This window comes from Rissa tridactyla, chromosome 3 (genome assembly GCF_028500815.1).
Source record: "Rissa tridactyla isolate bRisTri1 chromosome 3, bRisTri1.patW.cur.20221130, whole genome shotgun sequence".
Taxonomy (NCBI): domain Eukaryota; kingdom Metazoa; phylum Chordata; class Aves; order Charadriiformes; family Laridae; genus Rissa; species Rissa tridactyla.
This window is the reverse complement of record NC_071468.1, coordinates 56,942,427-56,969,061: the sequence shown is the minus strand read 5'-3', so window position 1 is coordinate 56,969,061 and position 26,635 is coordinate 56,942,427. Positions and strand designations below refer to the sequence as shown.

Sequence of the window (26,635 nt, the reverse complement as noted above, 5' to 3'; positions counted from 1 at the left end):
TAAAGGAATATGTAACTAAATTATAATAATGAGCGGTAGGCTCTCAAACCTGCCTTTGTAGATTATGATTGGTGAATGGCAAATACGGCAACTTTTATAAAACGTTGCAGGATAGGTCTGTGAAGCTGCAGGCTGACTGGCAATTTAATAAACATACGAGAATAAAATTACGAGACACCTGCATAAACATGATGTAGTCAAAAAAGTCAACACAGCTTTTGCGAAGGAAGACCTGCCTTATTATACAGCTGACACAATCTAGTTCAGTTTTCAAAAGCCTTTTACTGAAGTCTCTTGCCAAAACTGTGAGGAACTCCTGGAGACCTTTACAAAACTGTAGGACTGGCCACAAGTTAGCAGATGAAGTTCAGAGTAAGTAAAGTTGAAGGCACATGAGGAAAAATGATCCTAAATTTATATTTATGATGCCCCAATGATACGCACTCAGCTGACCATTACCATGAAGGTGCGATCCTCGAGTCGTGATGGATGTTCCATGAAAACATCAACCCAGCGCTCAGCTGAGGTCAAAAAAAGGCAAATCAAATGTTGAGACTTCTTAGGGAAGGGACAGAGAACAGAACAGTGAACTCTACCAAAAATCTATGTATAAATCTATGTTTTGCAACTGGAATACCAGTTGCAGTTCTGATCACTTCCTCCTAAGCAGGATATAGCAGGACATAAAGGGCTCAAGACAACCAGGATGACCAAAGGTCTGGAATAGATGCAGAATGTTCCCTTTGTATGAGGGATGAAGGATAAAGTAAACTGGGATTGCACTCTGAAAAAGATGCTAACTTAGAGAGAGTACGATAGAGGTCAACTGCATCATAAATGACATGGAGAAAATGGGTGTGCTTTGACTGCTTACTCTCTACCAGTAGAAGAATTGCAGGGAATCAAATGAAGCCATTAGGAATCAGGTTCAAAACAAGCAGAGATTATTCTTCATATGACAGAGAGCTCATTACTAAAGGATTTTGCAGCTGATGTAAATTCACTTGGTTTCAGAGGGACACAGAGCAAACTTAGAGGAGAAATCCACTAAATAACAGAAGATCCATCTGGGTCAGGAAACCCCTAAACTAACTGAAGGCAGGGAGAGCATTACACTGAGATTATGCATTTATTTTTCCCTCTTGCATGGTTCTTACCTTTCTCCCTGCTAGCAGCAGATGCTGGGCTAAGGGGAAGGGGAAGTGCATTCTCATCATCAGCCTTTGAGCTTTTTCAGAATTATAACCTCCCCACGGTGCCTGAAGCAAGGGTTCCAGCGCACGTGTAGGAAGGTGCCACAACACATCTTTCACCTATTCAAGAGGTCTTTTCCCATAGGCCTCTAATAACTGCTGCATGCCCTAATTAGGCTGTGCTGTTAATCATGTGCAAACCAAATAATGTGCAGCCAAGGTCTGTCCAGATGCTGCATAGACACACTAGAAAATGAGAAAGGCGAAAGAGGGTAGAAGTGCCTTTTTCTTTTCAGCAGCACTTTGTTAAAGTGCATCAGAACAGACCCTAGATTCAGCACATTGTCTTAGAACATTAGCATGCAAATATTATCATGTGCAGAGAACCATTCTAAATCCATATCTGTTTATGAAAATTCTGTCAAGTACAAGTGTTTAGATAATCAAAAGTCCTTCTAATAAACCTGGTTATCTTCCTTAAGTGCTCTGAAAAGCAGTGATACACATAAAATAGTTCTGTCCTGCTGCATACTGTAATTCTTACCACCTCACGTATTTATGCATCTGGCTATAACAAAACATTATTATTTGATTTAAGATACATTATAGGACTGCATTATAGGCAGTAATTAAGGTTATGCAACAATTCTTTTCATGTTTTCAGATTCTTATAACAGTTCGGGCTGAAATTTATCGCAGTGATTTGCTGTGCTGTACAGAGACTGATTTTTTCCTGGAATAATCTGCCATGCTCCCAAGGACAGTGCATCACTTTGCCTGCATTAAAAAATTCATTGTCACTTTGTTGACCATCTCACACACTTCTGTATTTTGAAGCAGAGATCAGAAACATAGCAGGGTCTGACCTGTATGTCAGGAGGGTCTCCAGCTTCTTTGTGAAATTCTAATTCAGTTTGGCCAAATGAGATAGTTCTTATCAGCTAAAGTCTCTCAGGCTAAGAGAAAAATTATTCTAGAATCTCATTCCACATGTTTTAAAAATATCATCTACTTTTGTATCAACTTTCAGCTCAGTTATTCTAGCACTGCCTTTTAGCTTAAATAGCACTATCCATTACCTGAAGATTATGGTCCTTGACTCACAGAGTTCTGTTATATCCCATGAACCTCTTCCTTTCAAATTACAGTGTATACATTTTTTTGCTCATCCTCTAGTTCAAACCAATTTTCTGGCACACATGTGATGTGAACAAGGCTAACCAGGATTATATAAAATATAATTCAGAACTTTCTAAAATTGCACAGGTATTTCCCTATATCACAGGATATAAGAATCACTGAGGTGGGAAGGGACCTCTGGAGATTGCTTAGTCAAGCAGGGTCAGACACAGCATGTTGCTTAGGACCATGCCCAAACAGATTTTGAATATCTCCAAAGGTGAAGACTCCACAATTTCTCTGAGGAGCCTGCTCCAGTGTTTGTCCACCCTGAAAGTAAAAAAGCTTTTTTCCTATGTTTACGTAGAATTTCCTGTACTTCAGTTTGTGCCCATTGCCTCTTGTCCTCTCACTGGGCACCACTGAGAAGAATCTGGCTCCATCTTCTTTACTCCCTCCCATCAGGTATTTATACATATTGATACGATCCCTCTGAGACTTCTCTCCTCCAATTTGAACAGTCCTAGTTCTTTCTGCCCCTCGGATACCGCAGTCCCTTAGTCATCTTTGTAGTCCTGTGCTGGACCAACTCCAGTATGTCTATATCTTTTTTGGACTCTGAAATATCCACTGAAACACCTGAGCATCTCACCTTGATTACAGCTGCATTAATAGTATCAGTTCAAAACCATCCAATTAACAACATATATTGACATATGCCTGCATACATCTAAACTTACCTAAGTCTACCTAAATTGAAGTATGCTTTAGTTGCCTTCAGGTGGGGCGATCTAAATTGACAATATTTCTTGCTAAGTATGTGATCTTTCAGTTTATACCATTACAATTAAGTTTTACATTTCAGCAAACTCTATAGTTCAGTTACTACAGACTGTATGTTTTGGGGAGTTTAATCTTCTCCAATTTAGTTAATGCTGTGATTTCCCCCCAAATGCTTCAATTAATGTTGATCCTACTGATTGGGTTTTCTTCATCTGGAAAATCTGTCATCAAAGAAATAATCAGGTCACCGTGTCACAATTAACTTTTGATAGATTAGTGTTTCATTTTAATTCATTTTCTCTTTACCACCTAGTTTTTAATCCCTCTTTCCTTCAAAATGTGGTCTAAAGCTTAGCATATAACTGAAGTCAGACTCTAGTTAAACACTCACCATTTTCCTATTCAAATAACAGATACTGTCTTTGCCAGCATATAATCAAAGTATTTACAACTTGACACATTATAAAAATATTGGGTTTGGAATCTCAAGAATAATTTCTTTCAAATTATTTCATCATCCTAATTTAAATATACTCAACTGTAAATTTTAATTTCACCTTCGTTTGAATAGAATAGACTATTTCAATTGGAAAGGACCTAACAAAGGTCATCTGGACCTACAATGATCATCGAGTCCAACTGCCTGACCAACTCAGGGCCGACCAAGTTAAAGCATGTTATTAAGGACATTGTCCAAAAGCCCCTTAAACACTGAGAGGCTTGGGGTATTGACCGCCTTTCTAGGAAGCCTGTTCCAGTGTTTGACCACCCTCCCGGTAAAGAAATGCTTCCTAATGTCCAGTCAGAACCTCCCCTGGCGCAGCTTTGAACCATTCCCATGTGTCCTATCACTGGATCCCAGGGAGAAGAGCTCAGCACCTCCCTCTCCACTTCCCCTCCTCAGGAAACTGCAGAGAGCGATGAGGTCACCCCTCAGCCTCCTCTTCTCCAAACTAGACTATTGAATATTTAAAGTGCTTTATAAGGCTAGGTTCTGAAAAAAAGAAGGTCTCAAAAGTCTCTAAATTCTACTAATCTAATTTTTATGCCTTCCACAATCTCTAAAATAGAAATAATACTGCCCTCTTGGCCTCAGTGATTTTGAAATGATGTCTTATAGTAAACTTCCAAAAGACTTACAAGGAAAATAATAAACTTACTATGTCTCCATGATATTTTCATATCAACATTTAAAATAAGGACTTTACCATACATTACACAATGATGAAGAAACATGGAATAGTTGTTCATCAATTACGTAACTTTTACTTTGTGCCTGAAGAAGAGATTTTATAAGAAATATCATGCAATCACATAATTACAAGTCCATCATATGTTATGCACACACGATAAAGCTGAATTAAGAATGAAATTGCAGCTCTTAAAAATTTTGCAATCTTCATATTTTTTCCTTTGATGTTCAGCATTTATCTGATGAACACATCTCAAAAAAAGTAATTAAAAGCATTTTTCTCATTAGGAGTAAGGCATCAGCTATAAGAATCTAGGCATACTTTGCTTTTGATTTCCTAAAATACAGTTTCACAATGGAGGGAATACTTTAGCGTAAATGGAGAAAACACGTTGTTTCCCAGGCAACATGCTGGAACTTGTGCCAACAGACATTGTCTGATAAGCTAAGGAGTGTTGTGATATCTGCCGTTAAATATCAAACTGGATGTCAAAAAACATCTTTCCTTATTCTCATACAAAACAGCATTCCAAAAATAAATGGAAAGAGGAAGGCAAGCAAGTTTATAGAGTAACCAAAACAAGCACACTGTTCTTTTTAAAATGTCTTCAAAATTTTCTCTTGACTTGTAGTTGAAAAAAAACCTACAGTCACCAAGAATTTATTTCAAACTATTTTGTCTACTTCCCCTCTTCTTTTCCTTGGTCAAAAAAGGAGAAAAAAAAAATGCCTCCAAAACACTAAGATGATGCAGTTCAGTTCTCCATGAAATTACTGCATATGTATGCATGTTCAGATACATAGAGAAAACAGAAAGAGAAGCTTTTAGATAACCTGGTGGTGACTTAAAGTCAAGGCTTTAAAGAAAAATCATTTTTCATATATTAAAAATGATATATTTTGTCTACAGAGGATCTTTAGGAAGTACTTCGCACTCAGACCAAAGACAGTTAAGTTGTGGCACGGAATGTAGCTAATACAGACTGCCTCCAGGGAAAAGGGACACCCACAATCATCACAGGTCAGAGTTGAGTTTCCACACTAGAAACCCCTTTTATGCCAGTGTGACCAGTAAAATCAGACACAAATCATTTCTGTACAGATCAACAGGGAAAATTGCCTGATCTTGGGTTACGGCTTCATGTCAAAACACTTCCATGACCAGTCGCACAGTGCATAACCAGATGCAACAGACATCAGCCTAGGACTCTACTCGTGCAAGGATGGCACCTTTGTTTTCTCTTTGCTAAGGTTAAAAAAGAAACAGGGAGACTAAAGGCAAACCCCTATGTGAAGAAAATACGTGTGTTAGACTTACAAATCCAGCACGCAACATTAACTGTGTCTTTCTTGCTGCCTGTTTTAAACCTGCAAGGCCAGGGTCAGCACCTTCCAACGCCCCGAGAGGCCCACTGTCTTCAATGGGACTTTATGTTGCTCATCTGACCCGGAGCACGAGGTGTTATTTAGACAATGTGTCTCCTTTTCTTAATGCTTATTTTCTGATTTACAGAATTCCTGACCTTCCATTTTCTGGTAGCTTCTTCCTAAACCTAAGCCACTCCGTCAGCAGGACCAGAAGAACCATTTGCGAATTGCATGGTTTTCTGATCCAAAATTAAAATGAACATATACACACACTTCACACACTTTAACTCGGTTTCTTTAGGGAATGGATCTAATCTGAATTACAGTACAGTTCAATAGACAGTGCAGCCTGCGCTGCTGGAGGGGTGATAGAGTAACTCTGTGAGAATCACCAGCAGGAGGGCAGGAATATCTCAAGTCAGCATTGCTATCAGACTCTTCATAATGTGAAGCCACTGCCTTACTTATTTTCATGTAATGTCAACATTCATGTACTGTGCCTATAGCCTTTTTGGTTGAGTCCACTCATTTTTAAACAGGTAAATTAATTTTAGTACATGAAAGGATATTTTTACTAGCAACTAATTTTTATTATTTTTTAAATATAAAGTCAACTCCAAAACCCTCCACACCTGAAATGATTTTCAAATGCACATGAAAGACATGGAAGTCTGTCAAGATCCTCTGGAAACAAACCAAAACACTGGAAAAACCTCTGTGTAAATACACACATACCATACACACACAAGCATATACAGACAAAACTAGCAGGTATTAGTCATGTCTGCAGAACATGTTCATGTGCTACCTTGAAGACAGGAATGATATATACATTTAATCCTGCACTGTTGGCAGTGGGAAATAAATAAATTATTGTTTTAATAGCCGCCTTTTCAAATCAGATGTATTGTTTTCCAGTTGTAAGTAACACAATGTAGCATATTAGAACAGGCAATCAGAAATTATGATAAAAAGGTAATTAAAACCTAGAGTCCAGGATTTTATTTGTGCAGTCTCAAATAACCACTTCTGGGAAAAACATCGTGGTCTTGAAAAAAAATTGGCCTAGGGCTTACTACCCACAAACCATCTGTCCGATCAATTATTAGTTCATCAGAGACTCTAACACACAAGCAAAACCAGACAGCATATATGCTCTGTGTGAATTTACTGATGTTTTCTTTGCACTCAGGCTATATGAACATCCATTTATACTATATTATCACTTTATGAGAAACTGATTAGACTTGTAACACTTCCTTGCTGCTTACACATGTCTGAATGATTAGAAAGGGTAACAGGTAACAGGGTAACAGGTATTGGATGAACTAAACTGGTTTTGAGAATACAAAATTAAAATAATTTAGTCTTGCCAAATACTTAAATGTAGTAAAACTTATTTTCAAACAGTAGAGATTTTATTAAGGAAATTGTTTTTTTCAAAATTTCCCCACCATGAAAACAATGTAAAAATACACATAAGCATATACATATATATACATATACACACACACATATATACATTTATATATACACACACATATACATATATATACACACACATATATAAAACACATATTTATATATGTGGGTTGTATCTGGGAAATAAAATATTTCTCTCCCATTTCATTCCATGCCACAAGTTCTCTCTTCTTAACAAAAGAAATCATTTTATCAGTATAAGGGTCATAATTTCCCAGGGCTGAAATCCCAGGCCTGAGCCCCATTTATCCATTCCTTCCTTCAGATAAAATGCATATATATACAAATTATAATAGAAAACTGAGACCCTGTCTAAAGCCAAATCGGGACATGCACACATACACATCCCTTCTGCTATTGAAATAATTTCTTTAAGAAACAAAACACTCAAAATTCAGAACAGTAAGAAAATAAAAAATACAGCAGGTTTCATGAGCCCTCTATATTGACTACTAAACCTACATAGATTATAATGCATATAGCTATAGCACCCCCTGGCCTTCAGAATTAAGGGAGTTGATGCAAAAATTGAGACTGCAGTTCTTACAGAGAATTCCTCAGGAGTAAAATGAGAGAACAGTGAATTTCTGTTGTGTGACTCTTTTGTCTCTATAGAGGAACTCTGCAAAGTGACTCCTCTGGAGATTGCAATCCATAATATGCAATTGTACAAAATATAAGGGGGAAGATTTTCTCCATCCAATCCAGAGGCAGAGATCCTACTATACACAGTTGACTATTTTTCCACTTCTTAATTCCAGGTAAAATTGCAATACCAACTATGAAAAACACAAATTAAGAATCTGTAGATCTCCGTGATACACAATATTAAATGTTCATGGTAATAGAAGGAACGGTGGGACTGAAAACTTAGATGCTCTGTCAAGTAGATTCTGTTTCTGATTCAATCACAGTGAGGCTACAGAAAGCCTTGCTATTTTTCCATTAGTAAAAGATGTTGCTAAGGGTACCCAGACAAGCGAACATGCAAGAGAATAGAGAAAGAAAAGGAAAAAAAAAAGCAAGCAAGGATGCCTGGAAATGAAAAAATTCACAACGGGTATAGAGAGTGCTTTCATCTGTGGAGGAGTTTGATACAGAAGCTGTTTTCCAAACAACTAGGTATCTTTTAAAAAGTAGACAGCCTTTTAAAGATAAAAATAAACTGAAAACATAAGGTTAAAACATTCAAGGATGTGTATGTGACTAGAACAACTGTGGCCAGTAATACTCAGACAACAAGATTTCACATCACTATAGCACTGCCAGCATGAAGATTTCAAGAAATCTGGCAATACTCATTAATTAAAGGCATATCACAGCTGTCTAGTGCTACCCCTGCCTAAGTAAGAAATGGCAACAGGGAAGGCTCCCAGGAGCAGCCAGAATTAGAGTGAGGGGGCAGTGGGTCAGGAGTAGTAAAGAACAAGACACAGGCACCACCTCTGCACGTGAAACGGACTCAGGAAAATTCAGTTCCGAGTCCTGTACTGCCAGCATCGATCTTCTTCCCGTACACAGCCCATTTTCATAACCTATAACCCAATACAATGACTTGTGTATCTGAATGGATTTTCTAAAAGATAATCTCTGCCTTGAAAATTAATTAGGGAATTGCATCTTTTACAATGGTTAATTATTCCCTTCTTAAACATTTGCACCTTTTCCCCCAAACTTTTGACTATACTACATTTTCACCTTCTATCTCAGGGAAATTTCTATTATGAAAATATTGTTCATATACAGAAATTAATAAACCACCACCATTTATAATAGTTATTCCCTTTGGTTGGAACTAAATCAGATGTTCTCCTGGAGGTCTCCTACAAATTAAGGGTGAGGTTAGTCCACCAGACTACAACAAAATCCCCTGGACCACATCCAGCGTGGAGGTGAGGTTCCTCAGCGCCAGCGGTCTTGCTTTCTAGGCCTGTTTCTATTCTGCTCCACTACTTGCTAATGTGGGCACATCCATAACATGTCAGGACAAGTGCAGTCTTTATTTCCAGACCAATCACCCTGTATGTGGCCCAAATAAAACATGAATTGTTTGTTTCAACTAAACTAACCAAACTGTCCAGATCATCCTAAACCAAGGTCCTCTTTTTTCACCAGTATTTTGTCTTCTGCAAACTTTGAGCAATGCTTTGGCATTCCTTCCCAAACACAACAACTTTTATTTTGTCCCTTGTTGAAATACTTCCTCTACTCTCCATAGTGAAGAGGAGGTTCTTCCATTTATCTACTTTTGCATTCTCATTATTTCCAATTTTTCAGCTGTGGTGTAGCAGGCTCACTTCAAAGTAAGAAATATATAAACACAGCACGTGTCTCTCTTACTGGTGTTATAAGTACTTTGGCTCTTTATAGCCAACAACGTTCAGCCTTCAATCACCTTCACAAGAAACAAGTTGTTATGGAATGAAAAAGGTAATTCAGGTAAAATATGAAACCCTCTTCTCTGCCCATGCAAAAGAATAATCTGAAGAGACTCACATGTTCATGAAACCAACTGTCTTCACTGCTCGCCTAACTCATACGGCTTTGCAGGACAAGCCATATTGAAAGCCATATTGAACCTACGTAAAACACACAGAAATCTGCACTGAATGCATATTTGAGAAACCTGATAATTTGAGTATAGCAATGCTTTTCAGAGCAAAAGCAAAATATACTTTCAGACCTGAAAGATGTTGGGGGATGGTAAAAGAGGCAGAGCGAAGCAGCCCCTCTCCAAAATTAACTTCTTGATATATAATTTTATCTCTGTGCTAATGACATATTAATTATAAGCATTAATATATAAATACGTATGTGTGTACAGACACACACATATATATGAATATATACATTATAGAATGAAGCTTAAATTTTTCACAATACTTGTTGAGACTCAAAGAAGGAAGTAGATATTCTCCAAAAGGGAAAAAAAAAAATTGCTTCAAAGGTAATTACAAAAATTGCAGCTTTGTGCTTCACTTCTTTCACATAGAGTTTGTGGCAGTTTGACTGACTTTGAAGTGAGAATAAGCTGCGGAAATTGAAGGCTTTCCCTTCAGTTTCCCTTTTGACTTCTTTGTACTATCTGAAAACACTTTTGCAACCACACCCAACTTTGAACCATGAAATTAATCAAAGTTCCCTAATCCATTCTAGACTGAGGGGAAAAAAAAAAAGTCAGATGCTTCTTCAACGCCTGAGCCATTTGAACATTTCACTGTCCTGGCGATGCTTCTCCTCCCTGCTCAAGACGACATGTGCAAACCTTCCTGCCACTCAGATCAGCTGCAGAGTGGTGGAGCTGGTAGCTGCAGGCTCTAGGGAGAGCTCCATATGGTCTCTGCCTTCAGCAGGCCCTGTCGTCGGGAGGAGTGAGGGCCATCCATGAAGGAATCGGGGAGCAGCAGGCACGCCAGGAGCTACCACGCGGGGCAGAGCAGACAGTGAAGTCTTGGTCAGCAGTGTCACCAGCTGAGAAGGTGCAGAGAGAATGGAGGGACAGTGCAGAGGCTAAAGCCTGGAGGAAAGGAGAAAGGGAGCAAAAAAAGAAAACAGACCGTGACAATGAGATGGAGATGAGCGAGAGGAAAAAAGTGGTGACTGTCAGGCAGTAGAAAGTTCATCAAAAGGACTACAGAGTTTCCTCCTGAACCGGGCATCGACTGGTAACTACAACCTTATGTTGAAGAGAAATAGCATGGAAACTAACAATACTTCAGCCAGTGCATTACAACTTGCAACAGCAAAGCTGAATACACCTCCGGCCTGAGCCCAGCCAGAGTGCTTAACACCAGGGGACCCTGACAGCAGCATTAGGAGCAGTTCAGCCGAGCCGGTGGTGAATTCTTCCTTCATTGCTCCCTGCTTCCAGGACAAAGAAAGCTACAAAGACAAAGGCAATATTACTTCACCTTTTCTTTACAAGAATTTGCTATGTTACATTCTGCAGAAAGGGTGGTCTTGCCAGCAGACTGCAAGAAATCCTCCACCGGGACGGAGAAGGCCCGTGCGTCTTGTTTGGCCTGTGCATCACATTACCTTATAAACTGACCCACAGGTCAAAGCCAAAACAAAAGATAACACAGACAGGGGAGATTTCTTTACTTCACAGGCTGAAACATCTGGATCAACTAAGACAACCAAGTTGTTGGTTCAAATACACACCATCATCGGAACAGAAAATCAACATTCCTGTTCTGGTTGCCAAGAAACAGTGAATAAAATTGCTGAAATCAAACCCCCATGTTCTTTTGCAACTATTTTATTTTAATTAGTGACTCCCAGAACAGGCTAACATCCTCTGAAGTTAGCAGGCAACTTTTAGAAAGATGACTTATTTTGCTATTTAAATTTAACAGCCATTCTAGTACCAACAGAACAACTCTTACAAGAAAGAGAGGGAAGAAGGCGGCATGGGGGAGTAAAAGGTAAGGGAGGAAGAAAAGAAGGAGAAACAGAAAGAAAAAAAGCTGTCCTCAAGTAGGAAATAACGTCAATGTTCTCATTTACCAAACGGGGGTAAGGTTCATGGCTTAAAGTTCGAGTCTCAATGATTTTGTAAGAACCTATGAACTCTGACAACGCAGAACAGTGATTGCATTTTGTATTAGCTCTTCATTTCACCCATAGTATATCTTCATGTCCCCACTGACTGCTTTTTTAGGATAGCAGCATCAACAGTTCCATGAAGGGAAAGGGAACAGGTCATGAAAACGTTATCAATCACTGTATCCACAGAGTTTTCTTAATTCCAATATTATAATCCCAAAGTTATACTAGAAATAAGAAAAAAGAAAAAAAGTTGGATGTTAATAACTACATCCCTAATATTTCTAGACATTCATATCACTTCAGAAGTACAGATATTTTCTCAAGGTAGGCTGTTTTAATACTAGTATGACACTGGAAATGAATACAGTGCCAAGAGTAGTAACTTCGATAATGCAAATCATTCTTTGGAGCCATAAACTGTGTGGAGAGATGGAAAAGACTGAAAAAGCAGGGCTGGGGAGCAGAGCAGCCAAGAAAGGAAATTGCATGAGAGATGTGGGATGTGTAGACAAGGTAAGGAAATAATATAAAAAGAAGAACGGCTGATAAGAAAGTGAAAAACAAGATTAAAGTGGTCATAAAAATGAAAGCAGAGACAAGGGCCTAGATCCAGAAAAGCTCTTATGTTCTTAACTTCCAGTATGTTATTAAATATAAGAAGCACAGTACAAATAAAGTTAATGACATATTTTGCAAGACAGAGGAATTAACAATCAAAGAAAGAAAAGTAACAAATCAAAGAGCAATGATATCTAAAGAAAGAAATAAAAGGCTCAGCAGAAGACCAGAATAAGACTAAACACAGAATGTGACCCATCCTTGTCGCAGGGGGCTGTCTTAGGAGTTCTCAATATTATAGCATCTTTGGATAGCCTAAAAATCTAAAATATTTAGGGAATAAAAAGGAATCTTAATATTGGCATCAGACAATTCTTAGAACAAAACATTGGTATTCTCAGTAACAGCAATGCAAAAAAACCACAGCAGTGTTCAGCAAATGTGTTCTGATTTGGGGGGGAGAAGCCAGATGATGCTGTACCACCTTCCATCCTTGTAACAATTCACAAGAATGTTAGGCTGCAGTTACTGACATCACATTTTTTCAGCTAGTACGTCTTAAAAAATTGCTAGAAGACTTACGAGAGCTGGCCAATCACTTCTCTGCACTTGAACTATAATATTCAATAAATCCTGAAACACTGAAAACTCGTAAGACTCAGGGGAAAAAAAGCCAGTATTATACTAGAATTTTGAAGAGATAAACAGGATGAACCAATTAGCTTGGGCCCAATATCTGATTTTACTCTCAAGGGAAATCAGGGTTTTAATTAAAAATTAGAGACTAATACAATATCAACCAATAAGGTTATATACGTGTGCAGTGATTTATCTGAAACTGAACAACTATTAATTCAAGATATTCGGCCAACGAAAGCAACAGCATTGTGAAATATAAGCATTTGATACAGACATCTGACAATTTGATTAAGGTAAAAGTTAGAAACAAAAACAAATTGTCATATGTTAAAATGAAAGAAAACTGTTTATTAGACTTTAAAAAAAGGCAGCTGTGAATGGAGGAACATCACAGGGATGGAGGAACCAACTGCAGTTCACAGGCTGGGTATGGCAGCTATTTTGTATTTTCCTCAGTGTTACATATGCAAGAATAATAGTATTACTAACCAGACGTACAGAAAAATACAATATTTGTAATAATAATAAATACTTTTAACAATAAAAGCCAACATGGATTGTTTTATAACCTTCTTTCAGGGAAACAATATGATTTCCATAATAGTTAAATATAAAAGCACATATCTAAGGTGAGGGGAGGGGACGGAAATGTAAGCCAGTTGCTAGACACAGTGCTCTGTCCTAAGGAGAAGTGACTGACAGAAATTTGGAGTACTAGCAGGCAGCTGAACAGGAGCTGCCAATATCACCCTGTGCCCATAGGATTACAGTAATCCTCGTCTACGGAAAGACAGAATAGCAATAAGAGTCACATTTGACTATTTGCCACAGACAAATCTACTGGGATAACACATATGAAGGCCAGAAACAAACAGCACTTTTTAACAGTACACAAAATTATCCATTGGAAAAGTACTCTGTGCTTGTCCAGACTGATTTAAAGTAGTCTTACAACAAAGCAAAGAGTTTCCTTCCTAAACTATCTATCATTTCAAAAAGAAAATAATTCAGAGAGCTCCTACAGGTTGTGCTACCCAGCAAGTCAGCCAGGATGGTCAGAGCAGATTTCTTCAGCCACGCAAGCTGAAAACAGGACTGTAAAAATCCTGAAAACAGGACTGTAAAAGCCCAGTGTTCATACCGTGGGAATTATCCATAGGGCAAACTCTACAGCAAGGAGGTGTTTTCCCCAAGGACCAAGGCCTTGCAAATCCTCACAGCATCCAGATGCCAAGAGCAATCAGAGCCAAGAGAAGAACAACATGTTTGGGACAGACTGAACAAACTTGACCATAGGAAGTTCCATCTAAACACGAGGAGGAACTTCTTTACTTTGAGGGTGGCAGAGCACTGGCACAGGCTGCCCAGAGAGGTGGTGGAGTCTCCAACTCTGGAGACATTCAAAACCCGCCTGGACGCGTTCCTGTGCAGCCTGCTCTAGGTGACCCTGCTGTGGCAGGGGGGTTGGACTAGATTATCTCCAGAGGTCCCTTCCAACCCTACCATTCTGTGATTCTGTGTGACTGCATCAGTCAATGATGTGAAAAACCCAAGCGACACTGGCCCTCAGGGTTGCCTACCTCTGCTGGGGCTTCTCCAGCTCCTTCAGGTGGCTGTGAGCGCACAAGGAGGAAGGTGGCTTCTTTTTATTTTGACTACACATTCTTCAAATACACAGAATCCCCATCCCAGCATATCAAATTCAGTAACTTGGCCATCACACAAATCAGAAAGGTATTGTCAGATTGGAGGGGTTTCAGAAAAGAAAAACATCTGCATTAATAACCTATCAGTTTATAAAGTCACTAGGGTATACTCACCTGGCATATTTTAGAACATAACATATTGAGAATAAGTACAGGGGACACATGATACATCACAACTTATGAAGACACTTTCAGAATGAATAGCAAGAAACAAAACGTAGCTGTCAAAAAACATCCTCAGTAGAGGAAGATACACAGCTGCATGACACTATTGGGGGGGCAGGAGGGAGGGAAAACTCACTGATGGTATTTTTACAAAGCTAGAAAATTAAAACAAACTTGCACTGAGAGGAACATGAAAAGGGAACACCCAGTATGCTTTTACTATACCTGATTTTTCCAACTCCGCTGTAGCTGATGACTGGCTATATATTCTAAAAACTTCAGAGACTAGACAAACTAGGCTGGTAGGCAGAAAATGCTCCTATACAATCAAATAAATATCAAGTTTGTGCATGACTGCAAAGCAAAACCTTTAGACACTAGTAATGAACATCTCAGGGAGCAGCTAAACACCTAACCCACAAGATAAGCAAATATTAATTTGAAAAGGCCCAGTATATAGGAATTTTGCTATCAAAGAGTCAGTTTGTAATAGCAATCATAAAGCTCTTAAATTAAGAATCTATGTAGGAGCAAGCCAAGAAATCCCCTAAAATACTGCTTGATTGGAAAAATAGGAATTGCATAGAAATAAAGAAGTTGCTATAAAGGAACTAACAAGTGAACAAATAGAAGAGCAAAATGTTTTTAGGTACAACACAGAACATGGAGGGACACAAACATATGGAAAACCAACAGAGCTAGCTACCAATTTATGAGGTTATTTGAAGCAGCTCTTCAAAAAACTGAAGTTGGTGTCTTACCAATAAAAGAGAAGATAAAACTCTGCAGACTAAATGTAAAAATGCGATAAGGCAAGCCAAAAAAGGTTTGAGAAATATCTTGCAAGGTTGTGGGGGTTTTTGTGTGTAAAAGGAGCACCAAGAGAAAAAAGTCTATAGCATAAAAGCTAAATGAAGTTTTTGCATCCGTGATCATAGCAAGGACCTTAAGGGAAATTCAAGTAACAGAACCTTTCCTAAGAAGGCGGGGTCATTGAAGGATCTGTCTGAAAGGTAAAGTCTCAGTGAAAAAGGCTATAGAAAAATCCATAAAGAGAACAATAAGAAGTCACCAGGACCAGCTGGTGAGTTTTAATGGAATTCTAGGGTGAAATTCTCAGTATCAGAGGACAGGGGAAAAGACAAAATGGGATGTCAATTCTTAAAAGAATTTGGGGAAGGAGGAAGACAGAGGTAAACCTAAGGTAGCTGAGAACAGGTGGCCAGACTTCTCTACTGGGTAAATTAACAGAAAATGCTACAAAGACCACAACTGGAGCATCCAAAAATACAATATCTGGAGAAATGTCATCATGGGAGCCTCTCTAAAAGGATTTTTGTTTTGGAGACAATACAAATGTAAAAAGGAATTAAATTAATTGGATTTCTATAAGCAAATGCAACAAGCTCTGTCTCCAAGAGCTCTCAGAGAAATGGAGGTGCCGCAGACAGACCCCATGGGGCTAAATAATTTTCTAAAAGGTGGGACACAAATAAAAATACTAATGTTTAGGCTTTTTTTCAATAGAGAGAGGTCACAAGGGAAGTCTTCCTATTAGTGCCTCTATTATTTAATATTTTAATAAGAGACCTGGAAAAGTGGTCTCTTTGCTGATGATACTATATTAGGGTAGTAAGGGTGAGAGCCAACAGCAATGAGTTGGAACAGGATTTCACAACATAAAGTAAGTGATGAAATGGCAGCTGGAATTCAATAAAGATCTGAAGGCTTAAGAGTATATTAACCAAATGATGGCTAAAAATTTGGCTTATTTGGACTAAAAACCAAAAACAACCAAAAAAAAAAAAAGAGAGAGGAAATCTGACTACTCTGTAAATAAAACACTAGGCATAACCATCAAGACCTAAAAGGTATTTAAGCCAAAGAAAGAAAGTCAGCATGGCAAACAAATTTAGTATGGAAATTACAGAGGGGTGAAGCTCTAGATCAGCCTGTCCACGAGAGGAAAAACAGCCTAACTGGGCTTTAAGATAAATGTGGATAAGCACTGTGAACAAATTACACAATCTGGTTGCTATGACAGCTCAGTACTGGGTTAGCTGCCCAACTTAGGCTGGATTCAACAGATGAAACTAAAGCAAAAACTTACCAGCAGGAAGCAGATGCACTATGACTTGTGTCTATGCAGAAGTAAATCCTAGTGCATTATCTATGCAGAAATCAGCTTCTGCTTAATGACACGGTATGTTTCTGCGCCTCTTTAGATTAAGAGAGGTGAGCTGCTTTGCGTGCAAGAAGCCTTGGAGGTAACTAGCAATAACTCAGCCACGTGCACAAGACTTCTATCACTAGAGATGTAATTTGATTTAAGGTATTTTTGAGAGGGAAAGTATGTTCCACTTTCATCCAGAATGTCTGCTTTTCCCTTTTACTATGTTTCTACGACAGCAAAAGTAACTTTAAGTATAGAAAGAGAGAGGCTCGTAGGAAGGTCCAGTCTTTCGCAAGCGGCTGCCTTGCCAGAGCTGATCCAGTGCTGAGACAAATGAGTGACAGGTTAGTTAGTTAGCACAGAGAAGGCAAATAGTTAATACAAATAAGGTGTGTCTATGTTACCAGCTTTGTTCACAGCAGAGAGATTTTGTACTGATCTCCTCCAGTCTTGCAGTGGCTTGGTTTGCAGAGCAGCTGGGGTGTGCATAAAACGGATTCCTTTTGGGGTAAAAATAAACTGAAATCTCTGCTCCAAAAGGTGTATCAAATGCACCCTGGCCCCTCATGGGAACATTAGGGTCTGAACACAAGACTGGTTCTTTGGGCAGTCTCCAGCCACGTGTCTGGCATCATATGCCACCCGGGACATCAGGCCCTCACTGTCCCAACACAGCACTGCCGGAGATTCACAGGGATGGACACAGGTGGCTGGAAACCTGCCAGGAAAGTCGTGCCGGGAGAGCAGGGCACAAGGGGCATGGTCCTACCCCAACCCCGGCACTCAAGTGAGAAGATCTAAACCAGCCCGGCATTTACTAGAACTAGAAGACCCTGGTTGTTTTACAATGACAACAGGTTGTGTTCGAGGGTTGTATAACACCAGGCAGGTGATATGGGCTCATTTCATAACATACACATTTCCCAAGCACAAAAATTTTGCGTTAAACGAAATTAGTTGTCCAATGTTTTGTCCAGTTTGCAATCACTTAAGTTACCAAAGATCAAATTTGCTAAATGGTTTGTCTTACTTGTCTCAGTTTAATCCCTGAGGGATGGAAGATTAGTTGCTTGTGCTTTTTCCTCGTTTAAAAAAAAAAAAAATCATAACTGATTCACCATCTAATTCATAAAGTTTCTTGAGCCTCTCTTGACTCAGCTTTCTCTAGCTTTTTCTGTTTTATTTTTAAAGGCATTTCTTCAAGTACATCATTCATGTTGCTAGGTTTCGAGAGAAAAGAAATAAAGGAAGAAGACAAATCCATTTATTTTTTTTCTTAAAGACAGATCTTTGTCAAAAGTCCAAAAGGAAGTATGAAAGTAATCTTCTCCTTTTTTCCTAAATTTACTTTTTCATTGTTTGTGATGGACACTTTGCATGTAAAACCGTGCCAGTGAGCAACAGCAAATGCTTTGTTAAGAGGAAGACTACCCAAGAAAAAGAAGTGTTAAGGAAATAATTATGAAGTCATACAATTCATCTGTCATAAGATTACAAAATTTCATTTAAGTGGTGCCTTTGGTGTCCTCCTGCTTTAAAGTGTGCGCATGTGCAAGCCCTTCTGTGTCTAGTATGCCAACATAGACAGGAACATTATTGAAACGCCTTCATGTTTGGTGCAAAGCAACTGCTCAACGGGCCATAGCAACATATATAACATATATAGGGCAAAAAGCAAATCCACAAGAAGCGTGCCCAATTTAAACGACAGGAAGAGTTTAGGTTGACCAAACAGAACAGATTCGCTGAGACAGAATTATTATTACTCCTTATTCTTGTGAAATGTGCCATCAGCTTTCTAATGATCCCATGAAACCAAGGCCTCAGGGTTGCTTTCACATCCAAAAGCGCCCTGGCAAGCTATCAATGGCTGCACAGAAAGTGCCCTTCAGACAGAGCCAGAGGCAGTCAACACAAGCAGAAACTGAGTCATTTCTTAGGGTGGTAAGGGCACAGCTTGGCATCAGTTGAGGATATATTTGCATACTGGGCACCAGCACTATCTGAGATCAATGGTATTTTGGAATGAATAAGCAGATTGTTGATTTATAACAATATAGCAAGATGAGCCCACAAATACCATTTGAGACCATTACCTCAAAATTGGTGACACCAATAAAATGAGACCCGGCTATGAAATGCTGTATCTCTGCAAATCAAAATCTCAATGATCTTATTTGTAAAGACACAACCAGTTTATCTCCAGTTGAAGAACGTACAAGGCAAAACGATACGCAGTTACACTAAAGTTACCCATAAACTTTCGGAGAACAAACAAAATCTAAAGAAGATTTTAGGTCTCTGTTGGCTTGTATTTACAACAAAGTGCTTTGAAAAAATTGCCAAAATTCAAATCTGACCAATTTTGGCTTCATAGTGTTTATGTTAAACCGCCATAGGTGATACAAAGACTGAACAGACAGTTACAATAGTCCACAAGCTATCTGGCAGATCTAACCCGTAACTGCTGTGCTATTGAAAACTATAAAAATTGTAAACAAACGCTGTTGAGAACTGAATAGACACAAAACTAGTAGCTCTATATAGAAATGTAACTGGACTCTTCAAAAGCAAAATATTTGAAACATATCTGCATAATTCCATACTTATTTCTTTGTAGACTATTCTCCTTTAACTATTCCATTTCTTAAGATAATCAAACACAAGATAGATGGTATTTTTATTACCGGTAAGTCCTTGCACTGAAACAATTAGTTATATTTGCCCATTAATAAAGATACAGAAAAATTATTTTCAAAACCAAAGATTATTTTCACTTTAAAAAATAAACCAAGTTTTATCATTTAGACCCTAGAACATACTTAAATGGTGAACTGGCAAAATTCTCTCGTTTTGTCTGTTAATCTACCTTCTGCACCTTCTGGTTAACAACAGAAATGATTAAAAAAAAGAAAAAAAGAAATTGGAGAGACAATCCAAATTACAGGTCTGGAAAATTATAAATTAAATTTACTTTTAATGTCCAATACGAAAAAGGACTTTTTTCAGATCAAAGAGATCTGCAAATTCCGAAAGCTGTAATACATAAATGCTAGCCACTGAAAAAGCAAAAGAAATAAATATATCTTGTAGAGCTAGCAAATTGTTCAGTATTGGGTAATTATTTAGAAATCTTTTCCTCCAGTTTTATCTTCTTCCTCAAACTAGTTACTAAGCATCAGCTGAATGCTGCCAGACTGAGTTGCTACAGCTACTGGCTCCTTGGAACGTGGGGCTTTTTCCTAAAATTAATAAAGAGGATTAATTTACTCTTGCAAAGCCAAATTCTCATTTTCATCCACAATAAAGCATTGCCCAAGTTTCTTCCGCATTCATTTACGGTGTTGCCCTCCAAAAAGTAAGAAGGAAAATGAGGGGGGGGGGCGGGGGGAAGAATAATTGGGTGAGAAAATATATGGTCATATTTTTAAACTGTGTCTTCTTCAGGGGAAAATACTGCGTTTAAATTCCAATTACGCTATTTAGCCAGAAATGGAAATGGCCGCCTGAGTCACTGAGTGTAATCCTTCCTACCAAGCCTTCACCTCCCGCAGCCAGCTCACCGTGCCTCTTATAAACAGGGACACGTCCTGGCCTGCCCTTCCCCTGGAAGGCTCAACCTGCCTGCGTTTCCAGCTCCAGCCTGCATTTATTCACAGTCATACCTGCTTGGTTTTGTGTCATCAGCAGTCTTCAGGACAAGTCTTCACGTCTCATCAAGATAAACAATATTTAAGCAAAATCAGCACCTAGAGCGTTGTGGCAGAAAGATTTAAAATCATCTTCCCTAAGCACAAGTCAAGTTATTACCTTTTGCCACTTGTATTTAAAATTTATAGTCATACGCTTGTGTGAAAGGTATTAAATGAACTCGCTACACTTTAATGTCTGGCAAGTGCATTTTATGGTTATATATATATGTCTATAAACAATTGTAAAAACTTTTGTTTTCACTTTTCAGTATTGTTGTTCTCTCATTTACTACCAAATAATCTCATGTTTCCCTGCACCACTCACCAAGCCTCTAGAGTACCACTCCATGTACAGTATAAGGATTAATTTTTTTTCTGTAGCTTCCAAGGGCTCCCACGAGGCTTGCTTCTTCCTCCCTTCCTTCCACACCCTCTGGCGTGGCTTTTGCAAGCTCCTGTGCCCCTTCCTCAGCTTCTGGAGATTCCACAGTGAGATCTGAGTAGAGCAGCAGGACACGTGTAGGAACCCAGCGCACACTGGCTCTGCACCTTCACTTTCTACTTATGCTTTTCCCATGGCACTCTCATTAATTTTACACTCAGTTTTCTCATTCTCTTCCCACCAGGGTCTCCCCCCACCACTGCGGTGCCCGAGGAAGCGGCGCAAAAAAAAGACAATGGGATAAGAAGCTGCTGCCAGAAGTAACTCTGGATAGCTGTGAGGAGGAGGTGTACGAGGAGCCCTGCCCACTGGCCGCAGCCGTTTGCTTGTCAGTGACATTTCAGGTGGCGGTGCCAGCGAGACGTGCACGGCCGTCACTCCAAATCAATGATTAACAGCTGAACCAAGGCAGCGAAATGACAAGGTCTAAAATATGAGAGTGACAGCCCAAGATTAAAATCCACATGTAACATTGCTCTCTGCCTCTCCAAATCACAGGGGGAAATTCTCTGAGACTCACCGGATCCCTGTGGCTGGGAAGGACCTCGGGGCCCCCCTCACGTAGCACAACCCCCATGCACAAGCAGGGTCACCCACAGCAAGTCGCTTGGGGCCGTGTCCAGTTGGGATCCGAATATCTCCAAGCACAGAGACTCCACAACCTCTCTGGGCAACCTGTGACACTCTTTGACTCACAGTTAAAAAACACTTTTTTTTTTTTTTTTTTAACATTTTCTTGTGTTCCTTTTCAGAAACAAAGACAACAGATGAGCATGAATGAAGCTAAGTAAATAAACCACTAGGTAAAACAAACAAAAAAAAACCCAAAAAGGAAAAGAAGTGATAATACAGATCCTTTGATTTAACTAGTTGTATTTTACCAACTGCAATTTCTCTGGTTACCAGAGAGATGGACGCATTTCTTAAGCTGGGGACCCATGTTCACAAGCACTAGCATTCAGTTGTGGGACGCATCAGGGAATCCAGCTCTGAGGCAAGCTCTCAAAATTCCCGTTATGTGCCCGTCGGTACTGTGCAAACTCACGAAGCAAAGGCAAATAGGCAACACTGGATTAGAACTCGCTTTATCATCTAATGAACATACATAGTCTCTTTTTAAAACCATTATAAACACTCTCCTCTCCTGCCCACGCAACGCTTTAGCAACAAACCCAGCAAAGCAACAAAACTTTTGAACAAAAATGGCTGTAAGGTCGGCTCCTAAGTTTCATCCAGTTTGCATAATAAGGATGGGTTTTTTTAAATTGTTTTCAGTTTCTGAGTCAGGTATTTACACACAGAGCTGTCGTGCTTCTGACACTGCAGCAATCCAACCAACACAGAATTTGGGACACCAGTTTCTGTCAGCACCTATGATGAGGAGAGGAACTGCACTGAAAAACTAACACACCTCACTACGGCTCCTTGTACTTCGGTGTAATCACTAAGTGAAATGTCTCTGTTCACAATGGATTTTTAGAACAAAAAACACCCAAACTATTTCAAACAGGTCTTTCATGTAATGCCTGGTCATTAGCGTATAGATCAGCAACACACAGAAAATAAAGAAATGTGTGGTAATGGCCTCTGCACCTCCAAGTGATTCAATATGGGGTACAGACAGAAGGCCACACAGGGAAATCGGGAGATTCCAGTTTATTTCATTACATCTTTTTCACAAACACTTGTTCTCAAACTTTTATAAGTTATCAAGACATACCACTTAGGCATCCAAATTTAAAATAAGCCTTTGAAACTGCAAAGTAAACTCCAAAGAAAGCACAGGTAATTTGGAAGAAACAAAAATAAAAGAAAACTAAACCAAAACAAAACCAACAAAAAACCCCAGTATTAAATCGAAAATAAGTAAAACATGCGTATACCCTGCTATGGAGGAGAAGGATTTTTGGAAAATCATATTTATCCAAGGAAAAAAAAATATAGTTAAATTAGGCAAAAGCAATACTTAGTAGTAATTACCAGCTAAATTTTACCTACTGAGTTTAGACACTGTCTTAAAAAATGGATAGGCGAGACTCTCACTTTGTACAAGGAAGAGCCTCTATGATAAAAAGAAAATTACAAATCTCACCAAATATGATTTCAATATCATGTAAAATAAGCAAGGCTCAGCATCAGCCTAGATCAAAATACAGTATTTCATTCATACCAGAAAAATTATCCACTGCCTCACGTACATGGCTGCCCTTTAACTGAATTAAGTCCTTTCACCATTACGTCTCAGCCAATTGGCCAAGGCACCAGCGTGTGATTTCAGATTATTTTGTTAACCATTGTTCTTCTAACTAAATGATCAATTTTGGCTATGGGGAGGGGGGGGGAGGTCACATCATTCTTTCTCGAGTGCAGCACAGGATTTTTGACACCGCCTATAGCACACGTTAAATGAAGTACTGGTACACCTGAAATATTCCTTATTAAACTTAAAACGCATTTCAGGCGATATTTGGAATGCATTTGGTTTGTTTTCTGTTGCTTTTCTAGTCTTCTCAACTACATCGCAGGACACAGGAAAAAAAGAGCATAGTAAGAAAAAGTAACGTTGGAAAGCGTAAAACATAAATCAAACAAACAAACAAAAAAACCCTAACATCTAAGCATTCCCATAGGTATTACTAGGGGTGCCCAGCAAAGGTTCAGCGTAAAAGCAGCGTTTAAAATTGAGTGTGAGGGGCAGAAACTGCAAAAAACCAAGAGTTTTTTCTGACTTACATTGCTCCCAGAAGGCTGTTGCCATTCCCTGTGCGGGGCTCTCACTGGCCGGGGGGATCACATGACACGGGGAACCAAAATAGAAAAGTCTCGGGAGCAAGGAAGCTGAACCAGAAGCACATTTGCAAGAAAAGACCTATCGCAGGCACAATAACACGCCCTTAGCAGCAAAAGGTGATAAATTCGGACGGGAACCTAGCCTCTCCTGAAAAACAGGCAATGCCTTGAACCTTGCAGCCTGGCATCAGCCACCTTTTCAACACATGGGAAACGTTTTCTGGTATAAATCTCAGTTCGTGTCTCCACATACCTAAACCTGGTAACTGCTCTAATAAATCTCAACAAATTACCAGACCTTAGAAGCAAATAGGATCTATTACATTCAAAAATAAATCTATTATTTTTTAAAAATAAACTTCCACTGCTGGAACCTTTTTCATCTCCAGGCTGAGGTTTTTACTAGTTTGTATCTAGAGAGGAAGCAATTTTTTTAAAAGCATATGCTCTTAAGATAATTGGGAGAGCTGTAAACACATTTGGAAGATTGCTTTCAATTCTTTTACAAGTAAAAAATACAGTTCCAGACCTATAGAGTAGTAAAACATGCACCGTAAATCTGCAATTATAAATAGAGAGGAGGTTCAAACAATCCGAGGCAAAAGCTGAGCAGATGAATTAGTGTCCAAATGCAAGTTCTATACAACGATAAAATCTGGTCTGATTTCAAGGCTGCTGTTTAATTATCCCAGTCAGAAGAGCAGCCCTTCCGGTTTCATAAAGCTTTTAGAAAATAAGTTCCAGCAAAATACTGTTGTTTGGATTACAGGAAATACATGTTTACTACTTCATTTGAAATTAGATTATTATAGTTTTACGTTCAATAAAATGTCAGGCATTTCCTTGTTTCTAGTGCATGTTGGGACAGTTATTGTAGAAGGAAGCTTTACTGAAAGATGTAAACAGCAGTACGAAGGAGACCATGATCAAGGAGAAGGGAGATAATGCTGCATATGTTAACAGGACAAGGGCAGGAAGTAATTTCTTGTTCTAATGCTTAAATGCAGTCACCCTCACCTTGCAGTTAGTTATAAGGCAAAAATATTGAAATGCCCACCCTTTCAATGCAAATGGCTCACAAGGACTTTTGAATAAACAGAGGAGTAGAGTATGCAGTACAAAATCCTGCATGTCAGACCCCCCCTGCGCAAGAAAAATGGAAATAATAAGAGGAGGAGTCAAGAAACCGAATTATTCTCCTTTCATTAAAAAAAAACCTCCGCAAAGGTAATTTTTCTTAATAGTAAAATCTCAGATTAGGTTTCCCAAAAAAAATTGTACATACATATCAAAATATACACAGAATTAGAAAATACCTTCAATCAAGACAGGTACTTTGAGATTACAAAACCAAGACCTATTTTATTCTACAGGATACCCCAATACGTACACTGAATTTTTCACAAAGTGAGGTACTAGTCCGTGTAAACATGGTAGCATAAAAAGGGTCTTTGTATCTTCCCTGTTCTTATTTTCAGTTGTGAAAGGAAAAATGAACATTGGCTCAAAGTAGTAGAATAGAAGAATACACCAGAGCTGTTGATGTTGATTACTTAAACATAAAGGAAATCTTTCCAAAACTACTAAGTCTGAAAGATTTGAAGCTTATGTTTTTCTGGAAAAAATGCTATTTTAGATCCTTAGTGCATATTGCTGTGTACATACTTCTAAGTATTCTACCAGGTACACAATTTTTATCACCGTGTTCTTAGAAAAAGCTTTGCATCGCTTAAATTGTGCCATTTTGCAGATAATGTGACAGAACTGAAGCCAATGGAAACCACCCATTGATCACAATAAGGAACATATTGGGGCACTGAAGTAAGTACACAAAACAGTGGATTCTGTTGTAGCTCTCAAAAAAGTGAGTAAAGAAAATTGGCTTCAGCTACATACTGTTCATTGATTTAAGAAGCCTGGATGAAAAATCATCTCTTGGATCTATTTTAAATGTAACAATAGCATTCTTTGCCGTATTTCAGAGGAGGCCTAGGTAAGTGCTTATACCTTTCTCAGAGTATTGTCACTGTATTATCCAAACACACTGCAAATCATCTCCACAACCCCTCTGTGGCTGAGTATATAGTTTATTTTATACAGTTTGTGTTATATTTTCCCATGCTTCATTTTTCAGTTTGAAATTATGAAAGCTGCTGCAAAACACGCGGGGTGGGGGCAATGTTACAATATTCCACTACAGACAACTCAGCGGGGCAGAAATGTAATCAGATGGAAAACAAACCTACGGGCAAAGACAGTGAATTGAATGGCCAGAGGGATGTCAAAGTTGGGAAAGAAACGCAGCCTTGTGGGGAAGGGGAATGGCAAGGAAGAAGTACACCATCTACCAGACAGAGTAAAGAGCCTTGGGTAAAAACAGAAAGAGTGTCAGTAAATCCTGGAGCTTAATGAGAGTGAGCAATACTTGGAACAGAGTACAACATCTGTTTACACGGCTGGAACCAGGGCATCAGGTCTCTGTTATTCTGCATGCCTGCTTTTTCGCCCATTTTTCTTAACACAGATGTATATGCACAGTCATGCAGTGATTGAATAGGCATTCATCAAATGAGCAATTTGACAAATGCTGGGTTTCAATACTCAAGTTATTTAGTCAAATACTGTCCAATAATACATCTATTTCTATTTTATAAAATTTCTACTGAAAGTATAATAGGGACAAACATTAATATATTGATCTGCCCTGATAGTACATTATGATTTTCCAAAAAAAAAAAAAAATCATAGATGGTTAAAGAATGCTGTTAGAAGTAGCGTGCAG

The 26,635-nt window shown here is 38.8% G+C and overlaps 1 protein-coding gene across 1 annotated transcript in view; it reads right to left on the bottom strand.

Annotated features, from left to right (window-relative positions):
* Positions 1 to 23,835, bottom strand: part of ESR1 (estrogen receptor 1) — a 169,917-nt gene extending 146,082 nt beyond the window's left edge. The window contains 1 exon segment of the mRNA XM_054194804.1: positions 23,797 to 23,835. Coding sequence (XP_054050779.1) covers positions 23,797 to 23,821 — 25 coding nt within the window. The 5' untranslated portion in view covers positions 23,822 to 23,835.
* Positions 23,836 to 26,635: the final 2,800 nt, after the last annotated feature.